We start from the raw sequence: 11,757 nt of genomic DNA, 5'->3' as shown, positions 1-11,757 counted from the left end.
CTTAATCTTCTTCTAAGGTGTTAGCCTCTTCAGGAATAACCCACTCTGATACCAATTGATGTATTATACTTCAATACTACACAAGAGGGGGGAGGGTGATTTGAGTGGTGTCCAATTTTCGTGTTCACTAGTTTATAGAAGAACTTGGTTCTTCAATACGTTTCTTACACTACAACTGTAGAATTAATAATTACGTGAAAAACACTCGGCGCAAAAGGTGAAAAAACCACGACCTAATACCCTGTAGGATTTTTCCCAACACTTCACTAAATCACTAAGCCAAAAACAACATTTACAAAACTCTTGTAAACCTAAGGATTACCTCTAACCCTTTATGGCAACCAGCCTCAGGCCATTGCGACAATTTCAAGTTAATTCTAACTTGAACAACATACTCAGAGCACCTAGTACGAATATTTCTAAAGAAAGATGAAAGGTATAACTCAAAAGCCCTACTACAATGAAACAAGAATAAAAGACAGACACTTGGAATGGGTTCTTTTATCTAGTTCATGTAGCTTAAGGTTCACATACTTGAATCACTCAGGAATTGCTTGCAAAATGCCTTGCTAGTTTGCTCTCAATTCTTGCTTAACTTCAGCGTTTGTGTGTCACCTATAAAAGAGAATGACCTATATATATATATATATATATATATATATATATATATATATATATATATATATATATATATATAGTGTTGCATCCTACTTTGCACTAGTCAAGAAAGGATTCAACTTGTGGTTTCTCTATTGTTGATGAAAGAGAGTTGCCACCTAATATTTAAATGTATAGTAGGGTACCTATTTGATTACTAAGTCATGTTCTTATTATTAGTCTGCTAGCCAGTGAGATTATGGGTAAGGCTTTTTGTTCTTCTAAGGGGAAGGTGTTATGCACCCCTTAAAATCTACCTAAGGTAGCTCCATGGGATTTAAACTAAGTTTGGGATCAATTATTTGTAAAATGCTTTGACTAGCGATAAGGAATGCTGCATACTGTATACCTAAATATGATATTGATAGAAAGAATGTAGGATCCTAAAGGGATATGAGTTTATGAAGAGGCTCATAAGAAATATTAAAAGAGTCTTGAAATTGGCATATAAGTGGTCTAGATTTTATAAGTTTATAAAAGAGATTGAGTTATGAAAATACTTTCATTTGGGGGATAATTATTTACATAACTCTAAAGCGATGTTTTGTAAGAAGGTGAGGCTATAATTATCTTAGATTCAGAGGGTTTTCAAAGAAGAGGTTATTTGCCAAAAATTCCTTAAAGGTGACAGTTCTTGAAGTTCTGATTTCCTTTTGACAATGAAGTTGAGATCTGATTTCCCTTTTTGAAATAGAGCTGTTGTTTTGCTGAGTTCTAGATTTTAAAATCTTTGAAGGAAAGAAGGGTGAGTGAAAAACATAATAATTTGCGAGCAGATTATAATTAGCGAGTTAAGGATCTACTTCTAACTAATTTTCCTTTTAAATCCTATTTTATTTAAGGCTTGCCTAAGTTTATATGATATTAAAACATAAAAGAAAAGCATAGATCTAATGTATGAGTGTTATATACATGAGATATAAACAATAACAAAGACATAACTAACATTAATTTAAACTTACAGAAACAGTAAACTATACTAACAAGATAGTAAGTAATGACAAAGATTTGAGGGAAAGAGGACTAGACTACGTGATTGGGCCTCAAGAAGGTAGGCCTAGCAGTGAAGAGAGGCGGATACATGTCAAAAATAAAGAGGTCATTAGATATATATTCAATATATTCGGCGTGTTCTAACTACAGATCATACTTTGATGCATATGAAAAATACACAAACAGATAATTGAAGCAAGAATAAGATTAATATGGTAGAGAAAATTATATATTAATATTGTGGCTTTACTTAGCAAATAATTCGCATTGGAAATCTTTTGTTGTCATTAATCATAGTCAGCCATTGTTACAGAGAGGTTATCAAGGTCATGGGATTAAGCTCCCATCATGACTACAAATGCACAGGTTCAAACATGGAACCCCTAAGGTCACAATAGGGTCATGCTTCTAATAGTATTAGCAAGTCAATGTGTTCATATAATATCAACAAACGGGCTTCATAAGATTTGGGAGTCAAGTTCCGCTTCAGGTTAACAATAAGGGGGAGGGCTGAGCATAACTCAAGGTAGAACATGGTGTTACAGAGTTAAGAAAGGAGGCTAGAAACATTCAGTCAACGGTTCATAGGCAAAATAAATGAGGTAGTGATCTCATATAGGTAAAGGAACTTTACACATTACAGAACCAATTACAGAACCAAATTAACATATTGGTAAAGAAAGGAGATGGAAAACATTGCATCAAAACAAGTTCAAACTCAAACATAAATCTAGTTGAGCATATAGGTATGAAGTGATCATGCTTCAACTCCTAAAAGGATCACTTGATTATAGCATAGTGTCTAAGTCCTTTCTTCATGGAAGATAAGTTAAATATAGATGCATGCAAACTTTACAAAATCAATAGGGGCTGAAAATATTAATGGTAGGGATGTATTGCACAAGTTTTGAATTGCACATGTATATGAAGATCTCAACATGATTATGGGACAAACGAACTTAGTTATGCAGTAATTATCAGTTGACTTTATCGAAACAAAATCATTACTTACACTATGGGGAAGATAGCTTAACCTTAACAGAATATATACAACAAAAAGTTTCAGGAGAAGGAGACAGTTTGATGTAAATAAGATAGTTTCCTATAACAGCTGAGTATGATCACGAAAAAGGTCATAGTGATAGCTCATATATGATCCTCAGAGTTAGTAGATACAGATGTAGAGAAAGAAAGTGTCTAATCACTTAAATTCTTTCAACTTAAGTGACATGGACATATTGAATTTTCAGGAGTATATCAATTAAGGTTACCAAATAATGAAATCGGCCATAAGGCAAATGAGGTGCAAGGAAACAAGATGAAGTCTCAACGGAATCATCAGTGAAGGGAAATGCATGAAGTTTAGATGAGCATGATTGGTTCAACAATAATGATAGCTAAAATAAAGTAAAAGACTATAGTAGTAACTCAGTAAAATAGTTGGATAAAACACAAGCAGAGACACTTCAAGTTTATGCTCAAGGATAAAAGACAAGGGGATATAAGTCATCTTAGTTCAGATTTCATTTCAGTCATAACTATCAGGTGGTAAACTCAGCTTTCAAAACTCACAAAATTATAGAAGTGCAATAAGACAGAGATGAGTTTACTGCAAGTCACTGAGAACTATGGAGTTTGTATTGAACATAAACATGTAAGAATTCAGGCATGGAGACTGTAGGAAAACTCAGAACAAAGATAAAAAATTATCAAAGATTTAATCGATTATCACTTTAGAGAATCAGAATAGAACAAGCTGACCATAAAAGGTTATCAAACTAACAAAGCAGAAATATCAAATATATAAAGCACATACAACATAATTATAATCTACAGAACTTAACTTGACATATCTAAATGATTAAGAGAGATGAACAAAAGAAAAAGGGAGAGAAAGATGTTGACCTTCTTAAGGGTAGCAGACCAAACTAATTCTTTTTGTTGCTCAAGATCCCATAACCTTCGATCTCGAACCAACAAAAGAACTCGACAAAAGAGTGGAAGAGTAAGAAAGCTAAGACCATAAACCTGAATGTTCTTAGTGTCTTTGTGTGCTTAGTGTTTGTGATTGTATGTGTATTTAGTGTTAGGTTGTTTTTGGATGAGAACATTAAATGTCCTATTTATAGTGCCATTTAAGGCCTTAGAGTTTCATATTTCAAACTAAGATAGTGGAGAGTGACGATGAGTTCATGATTTGAGCATAGATAGGTAAAATCAGAGAGAACAGAGGGGAAATCAGTGTTTGAGTTTACCTAAGTGGAGAGATATGAAAGACTGAAAGTTGAAGCACAAGAAACCACCGATCAGAATTCTAATACCCATAGGTCATTGCATTTGACCTTTGGGTGTCGAATATCAATGATGAAGCCAGCTAACATCTCATGCATGCTTCGATTGGAAATGATGAAAGAAAATATGGCGAGTTGAAGTTTTATCTTTTGGTCTGACTTCTTTGATTAAGGCTTTTGAAATTGAATGGTGAAAATAGAAAGAATGACGAGATCAAGATTACAGGAACAAAATGAATAACCATGCATGCCATGGATTTGAAAGGTCAAGGGCGATTTGAAGTTTCATCTCTGGGGTTAGGGTTTGGATTTAGGAGATTTGAATTTCGATGATGAAACATGCAAAAATTCAATGAGAATCATCGATATGGGGGTCAAATGAGATGATGTGTGGTTAATTTCACGACCTTGCGCTAATTTGTGCAAGGTTTGTTGATTGATGGAGCTAGGGCAGACGAGAGAAAAGAGATAGGAAGGGGAAATAAGGGCGGCTGGGCAGGTGACAAATGATTTAGGGTTTTAGGGGGTATTGGGGAGTCTCTAAGGTTAAGCGTAGGAGATAGGATACGGGCCGTTTGATCTGGTGATCAACAACCCTAAATTTTGGGCATTTAGGATTTTTTGAAAAAGAATTTTAATGGCCATTGGATTATGAGGTTTGAACGGTGGAGAGGGGGTCTTTGGGCGGCTATTTTAAAAATTAAAGGAAAATCAGTGATTAAATGGGAGTCGTTGATCAGATGGATCAATGGTTCAGATGTATGTGTGTTTGATTTGTGAGTGATAAAGGAGGGTGATGTGGCAGGATCTCATTGGTTCGCAAGGAGTGGCATGGATTGCCAACTTGAAATGAGATGGGCTGGGTCAAATCCGAATTGGGCTTGGTATTTGGGCTAAAAATAATTTAACTAATAGCCATTTTTGTATTTAGTTAAGGAATTGCAATTGTAGTCTCTTAGTTTTTTAACCCTTTTAAAATCAATTTAAATAAACTTAACAGTTTCAATAAAAAATATGGTAAAATTATAATTACTATATATTGCTAATTATTTTAATTAATTATCTATAAATGACACATATTTTGAATTATAACACTTATTTCAAAATATTAACATAGTAACTTAATTCACTAGAAATTAAGGAGTAATTTTGTCAAATTATAAAACCTATGTAATGTATATACAAAAGTTATTTTTTTATTATAGTAAATACATTTGTAATTACACAATATCAGTACTATATGATTAATTTTGAAACTAATACTTAATTAATTTATAAAATAGATAATCATTAATAGAAAATATTTTTAAAGTATTTATTGTAAATTATTAAGCGTGAATAAATTAATTTTAAAAGGGAGGGTCAAAATTGGCCGTCAACATATATAGAGTTACTAGAATAGGAAAAAACTAGAGTTCTAGTGCTATTCTCTTCCATGGTGGAAGAGTTCTAGTTATCTTCAACTTCTAACTCCTTCCTTATGTAGGATAGAGTTCTCTTCGAGTAAGGAGTCCTTCTTCTTATCAATTATACAACCTTTTCGTTCAGGAAATATCAGATATAATCACTTAAGCTTATCTCCTTCACGTGCATGCCTTGTGCTTGAATCTGCCCGTGTTTGTGTACACTGTATATGGACCTGATTCTTGTGTGTTTCTTTGTCAATCATCGGAACAACTTACTCAAGCCAACACTTGCCTGGTTCGAATTCGAACTTGTGACATTACTAGTTAGATTGTGACTTTTTTTAAGACTATACATTCCCTTGGGACCTAGTGTTTCGTTTGAAGAAGGCATATGAGCGAGAAGAAAGAGAAAGGAAACTGTATATGAAAGACAATCATGAAGAAGGTAGCTAGTTCACAGTTGTTGGGAGTAGAGAACAAAGTCTTTATCAAAAATTCAACACACATGGAAATTGGGTATTTAGCTACTATTATATATGTAGAGAATTCAATATTTCATTTGTACACTAGTATAATACATTAAACACACTTCTCTCTTTTTCTATTTGCCTTCTCTTGACATGTTGTGCACGCTACTTTGCAAACCTCTGAACGTATGTTCAAACATATAAATAATTAGCAACGTAGATACAGCGAAAATGACAATTTATTTGTGAAAGCACAAGGGTAATCAAGTTATGTACAATTTAAAGAATATAAATGTTATCTCGTTGTAAATGGTGTTCTTACACAAATAATAACTCGTACGTTGTTGTGCTTTTGCCATCAGTTGTCATCCGTGCTTTGAATACAATACAAGCAAAGCATACCAATAATATAAAAGGGAAAAAGAGCTCTTTAATTTTCTGTATGTATGTGGCTGTTCTTTTAACAGTCAAATGCATACTGACATTCAAACATTAAGTGGACCTTACTTCTATTGTAGGTAATTAAGAACTTTACTATAATAATAGCAACACTAAGTAACTATGGCAGCTGTTAAGCACACTAAACGTCCTTCCTCCATTTGTATCCTAAGCTTCTCAGCCTTAGCATCAAGTCCATTCTCCTAATGAGCCTATGGGCTCGTACTTCTTCGCGCGTTTTTCAGCAGAATCATAAGTCAAAACTTTATTTTGGAGGAAAATGACATTGTATAGCCGCTCTAAAAAAAATAGCCGAAAAAAATAATATATTTTTTGTATATATATACATTATGTATGTTATATACAGAAATTATATAAATTTTATACACTTTTTCGACTACCGAATGTAAATAAGTTATGGCGGGCTAAAAGTAAAAAAAATCTCAAACATATGTACAAATCTTGTTAATTTACACAATCATACTAGTGATTATTTTAAGATAATTACAGATTAAATCCCGTAAATTTTTAATTAAGTGGCTTGGACAAATGCGAAAAACAAGGACAGAAACTGGTACGCACAACACATAGGGTTAAGAGACATATTCTCTAAGGAAACCACCTCTCAATTTCAAGCATATGCGATCACAAATTAAAGCGACGCACACATCATATACTTGCGTTGCGGTGATTAAAATACTTTGTAAGGCCAGAGTTTAGTTGTCTACGTATATGCTTCCACAACCTTTCCTTCTCGTTCGTGCTCAACGCTTTATTAGCTAAGTCATATTCCAACAAAAAAAATAATGAGATGCAAATTAAATCTTATAATTATGGCACGTCACTGTCCCTTGTATATCTTTTATTGTTGGTGTTTGGTGATTATAGCCCTTAATACATGATGTGCCTAAGTTTTGGTTTCCATTAGGGGTAGTTACATGCACAGGGTCTTTACCTCAATAGGGGTGAAGTCATGAATTTTATTAAGTGGAGTCAAACTATAAAGAAGTAAACACACAAAAAAACTAAGGGGATTCAACATATAGCATATTTACATAAAAATAATTTTTTAACCTAACTACACAAAGTAATTTTCCTGCGAAGGAGTACCAATTCGCCTAAGGTGGCTCTGCAATTATACTTGAGTCTAGAGGCGAATCCAGACTTTGAAATTTATAAGTTTTTACGGCAACTTCAAGTTACTATACACTAATATATGATTGGGTCCACATTCAAACATTTGTGGAATCAGCCAATAACGCTTACGTTAGGCTAGACTGCCAATACCATACACTACTAGAAATTAGATAAAAACCGACCAAAAAAACCGACCAACGTTGGTCGATAATGGCCAAAAACCGACCAAAACGCGACCATTTACGTGTGGACGGTATTTTTGTGGTCGGAAAGGAATACCGACCAAAGTTGGTCAGAAATTACCGACCAACTTTGGTCGGTCAATTAAATTCAAAAACAAATATTGCAAGACCAAAGTTGGTCGGTATTTTAATTATGTAAAAAAAAAGATTCACCATCTGGGAATCGAACCGGGGTCTGTACTGTGGCCGGATACTATTCTATCACTAGACCATTGGTACATTTTGTTTTAAGACTGTCTTTTATTTGATTTATACTCTTTAATTGTATTTTCGCACGAAAATAACCGACCAAAGTTGGTCGGTTTTATTAAAAAGTAAAATTACCGACCAAAGTTGGTCGGTTTTTTTAAATGACCCGCCGAATTAACTGACCAATTTTGGTCGGTTTTTTTACTATTAATTTTTATTTATATTAATTGAAAAACCGATCAAAGTTGGTCGGTTTCTTGAAACATAAATTTTGCGGGACTCAAAAATAGTTTCCCGCATTTTTGCGCCAAAGAAAACCGACCAAAGTTGGTCGGTTTCGTTAAAAAAAAAATTAAGAAAAAATGACCAACTTTGGTCGGTTTTTTTTACCGACCAAAGTTGGTCGGTCGACCTTGATCGGTTTTTGCCGAATTTCTAGTAGTGATATTCTCTGGGACCCTACGTGAACGTGAGATATTTTATGCACCAAAATAATTTTTTATTTAGGGAATTTGTTAATATATATACAGGAACCCATGTGTTATATGCTGGATAGCCGCCTCTACCAGTATACATGTTACTTTTTTCGTCAGAGAATGAAACTAGAGGTGGACATAATTTCGGCCGCCTCGATTTTTCGGTTTCGGTTTAATCGGTTATTCGGTTGGTGCATGGATTTTAAATTATTAAATTTCGATTTTTCGGTGTAGTTTACGATTTTGGTATTTTGTGTTTCGGTTAAACCGAAAAACCAAAATTTTGGGTATGAGTCCAAAACTTATTACCCATCTGAATTCTGAAACTCACCCAATTTACCAAAACCCATCTGACACATACTTTGTATTTTAAACTAAAAACATGTGCTCTTCACGTTAATCGAGCCATAATTTTTGGTTATTTTTAGTAAGTTCTCCAACGTCGATAAAGTAATTATTATTACAACTAAAATAAGGGTCTATTCTAAGTTACTACTAGTACTTTTGTAGTTCTTAGATATATAGTTTATGTTTTAACCTAACCAATTTCCATAAGACCCTTTTTCGTTTTCAAAATTTTCACCGTGAACCAATTAGGAGGATCTATTTTTCGTTAAGGTATGAGAACTGAAAAATGTTCAAATGGACTTTTTTAATACAAAAGTCACTCCTTTTTTATTTTTCTGGGTCTTTTCATTCTCTTGTTTATCTTTTCTATGGAAAAAGGCTAAAATCATGGCAAAAATATTATAGTAGTGTGTTCGCTGGGAAAGATCATTTCTAAGAAGTTGTAAACTACTATACTTAAAGATTTCTATTTCCAGACAACTTTATGGTCAGTTTCTACTAAACAAACACTGCTAAACTATTTATGTGCCCTTGTGTTCAACATAGCACGAATGAGGAGTTTGCTTCTTGGGGGAAAAGTAAAGACAACTCGACACACATTCTGTATTATAAAAATCTTAAACCGTTAATAACCGAAAAATTAAATCAAAAATAACCGAACAGAACCTTGAAAAAATCGCTACAAACCGTAAATACTTTAGTTTGATTTGGTTATTAATATTATAAAATCGAAAACCGATAAATCGAACCGTACTTTTATAATAACCGACCGAACCGACCGACACCCACTGCTTGTTATAGCCGAGCTAAGGAAATTCGATTTCCTTGGTTGAATTATTTGCTTGCTTATTCCACTTTTAATGATCTTTCATCTCCCTATTTTGTATTAACATGGACCTAAGTTGAATTAACTGTATAACCTCTCAATGCAGATGGGTTCATATAGTCTCCTTACATGGCCTAACGTGGAAGGGGAATTTGTTAACTTCCATTGCTATGAGGGCTGGAGCTCGAGAAGAAGAAGAGGGAGAAGAAGCTTCGAGAAGACAGTTGACACAGTGAGAGAATAATTGATTCTGTTATTGACTAAAATGTACTGTACAAGCTAATTTTTTGTTTTGCTATTCTATTTATACATATTATACTCACTAGCTAACTACTTGCTTAACTTATAATAACATTAACTACCTAAACGAACTAACTAGAGTTAGGTAGACTTGAGTACACTTAACACTTCCCCTCAAGCTGATGGCTTGAACAAATTTTGTACTCCAAGTCTACTTAGCAAGTAATCATATTGAAGTTTTCCTAGACTCTTTGTGAGAAGGTCAGCCAGTTGTTCTTTAGTTGAAACATGCTCTGTTCTTAGTATTCCATGTGTAATTCTTTCTCTTACAAAGTGGCAACCAATGACTATATGCTTGGTTCATTCATGAAAAATTGGATTGGCTTCTATTTGGATTGCAGCTTTGCTGTCACACCTAAGCTTCACAGGCAATTCCACATCTACTCCAAGCTCTTTGAATAGTCCTATAAGCCAAGTTATTTCAGCTGTACATGAAGCCATGCTTCTGAACTCAGCTTCAGTTGAGCTTTTGGACACTGCCTTTTGTTTCTTCGACTTTCAAGAGATCAATGCATCCCCAAACTTTACCAAATAGCCTATTACAGAACTTCTGGTTTGCAAACATGCTCCCCAGTTTGAGTCACAATAAGCACTCAGCTTGTTGGTATTCTATGCAGACATCAACAGCCCTAAACCTGGGGCTTCTTTTAGATATCTTACTACTCTAAGTGTTGTTTCCATATGAGATGCCTTTGGACAGTGCATATATTGACTCAGCACTTGTGCAACAAAAGCTAAGTCAGGTCTTGTCATTGTACAAAAGTCTGCCCACTAGCCTTTGATATCCTCCTGGATCTTTGAGTAGTTTATCTTCATGCTCCTCATTACTTCTTATACACTTATCATACTCTTCAGAAGTTAACTTCTGATTCAATTCAAGTGGAGTTCTTGCTGGTTTTTCTCCCCCTAGCCCTGACTTAGAGATGAGTTCCAAAGCATATTTCCTTTGACACGTTACAATCTCTTCCTTAGACCTTGCAAACTCAATGCCTAAAAAGAATTTCAATTCCCCTAGATCCTTCATTTTGAACTGACTTTGGAGGTCTTTTCTTGTTTGACTCAGTAGTGATTGATTGTTGCCTGTGATGAGTAGATCATCAACATAAACTAAGATCACTACTAGATCACTGCCTGCTTTTCTTATAAACAAGGAATAATCAAAGTGACTTTGTTGAAATCCCATCCCCAGCAGTGACTCTGTCAGCTTCTTGTTCTATTGTCTTGGTGCTTGTTTGAGGCCATAAAAGGACTTGTGAAGCTTGCAGACCTTCAAGGACTTCCTTTGTCTGCTAAACCCCTTAGGAACATGCATATATACCTTCTCTAGTAAATCCCCATTAAGGAAAGCATTATGGACATCCATTTGATAGATAGTCCATTGATGTCCATTGCTTAGCTGCAACTAGTGCAACCACAGTCCTGACTGTCACCATCTTGGATATTGGGAGAAGGTCTCTGTGTAGTCAATGCCTTCTCTTTGACTGTAGCCCTTAGCAACCAAACGAGCCTTAAATATCTCCACCTCCCCTAAGGCTCTATACTTAATTTTAAAAATCCACTTGCAGCCAATTGGTACTTTACCAGGTGGAAGGTCAACAATACTCCATGTATTGTTGACTTCCAAAGCAGCTATCTCTAGTTGCATAGCTTGTATCCACTTTAGGTTACTAGAGGCTTTTTTGAATGTCTTTGGCTCTAACAAAGCTGAATATGCTAAGAGAGCCTGCAGATACACTGGCTTGAGCTTTGCATAAGTGACATAAGATGATAGAGGATATGAGCAGGATGGCTTGGAGCCTTTGGTTACATAATCTTGTAACCATCGAGGTGGCTTACTTGGCCTAGATGACCTTCTAGGACCCACTGGAGAGTCTGCAGAGGATGGATGGACTTTCTCAGAAATAGCCTGCTCAACTTCTGCCTCTAATGCATCAGTAAAGTGTGTAGAGGTCTCCATCGGATGATGAGAGATAGCAAGTGTCTCAGG

The 11,757-nt window shown here is 34.8% G+C and overlaps 1 protein-coding gene across 1 annotated transcript; it reads right to left on the bottom strand.

The window, feature by feature from the left end:
• Positions 1-10,509: 10,509 nt before the first annotated feature.
• LOC104112896 (uncharacterized mitochondrial protein AtMg00810-like) lies at positions 10,510-10,953 on the bottom strand. The gene has a single exon (XM_009622935.2). It carries the CDS (start codon positions 10,951-10,953, stop codon positions 10,510-10,512), a length of 444 nt encoding a protein of 147 aa, XP_009621230.2.
• Positions 10,954-11,757: the final 804 nt, after the last annotated feature.

Source organism: Nicotiana tomentosiformis, chromosome 1 (genome assembly GCF_000390325.3).
Source record: "Nicotiana tomentosiformis chromosome 1, ASM39032v3, whole genome shotgun sequence".
NCBI classification, from domain to species: Eukaryota; Viridiplantae; Streptophyta; class Magnoliopsida; order Solanales; family Solanaceae; genus Nicotiana; species Nicotiana tomentosiformis.
Note: the sequence above shows the minus strand (reverse complement) of the source record. Positions and strands in the feature narration are given on the sequence as shown.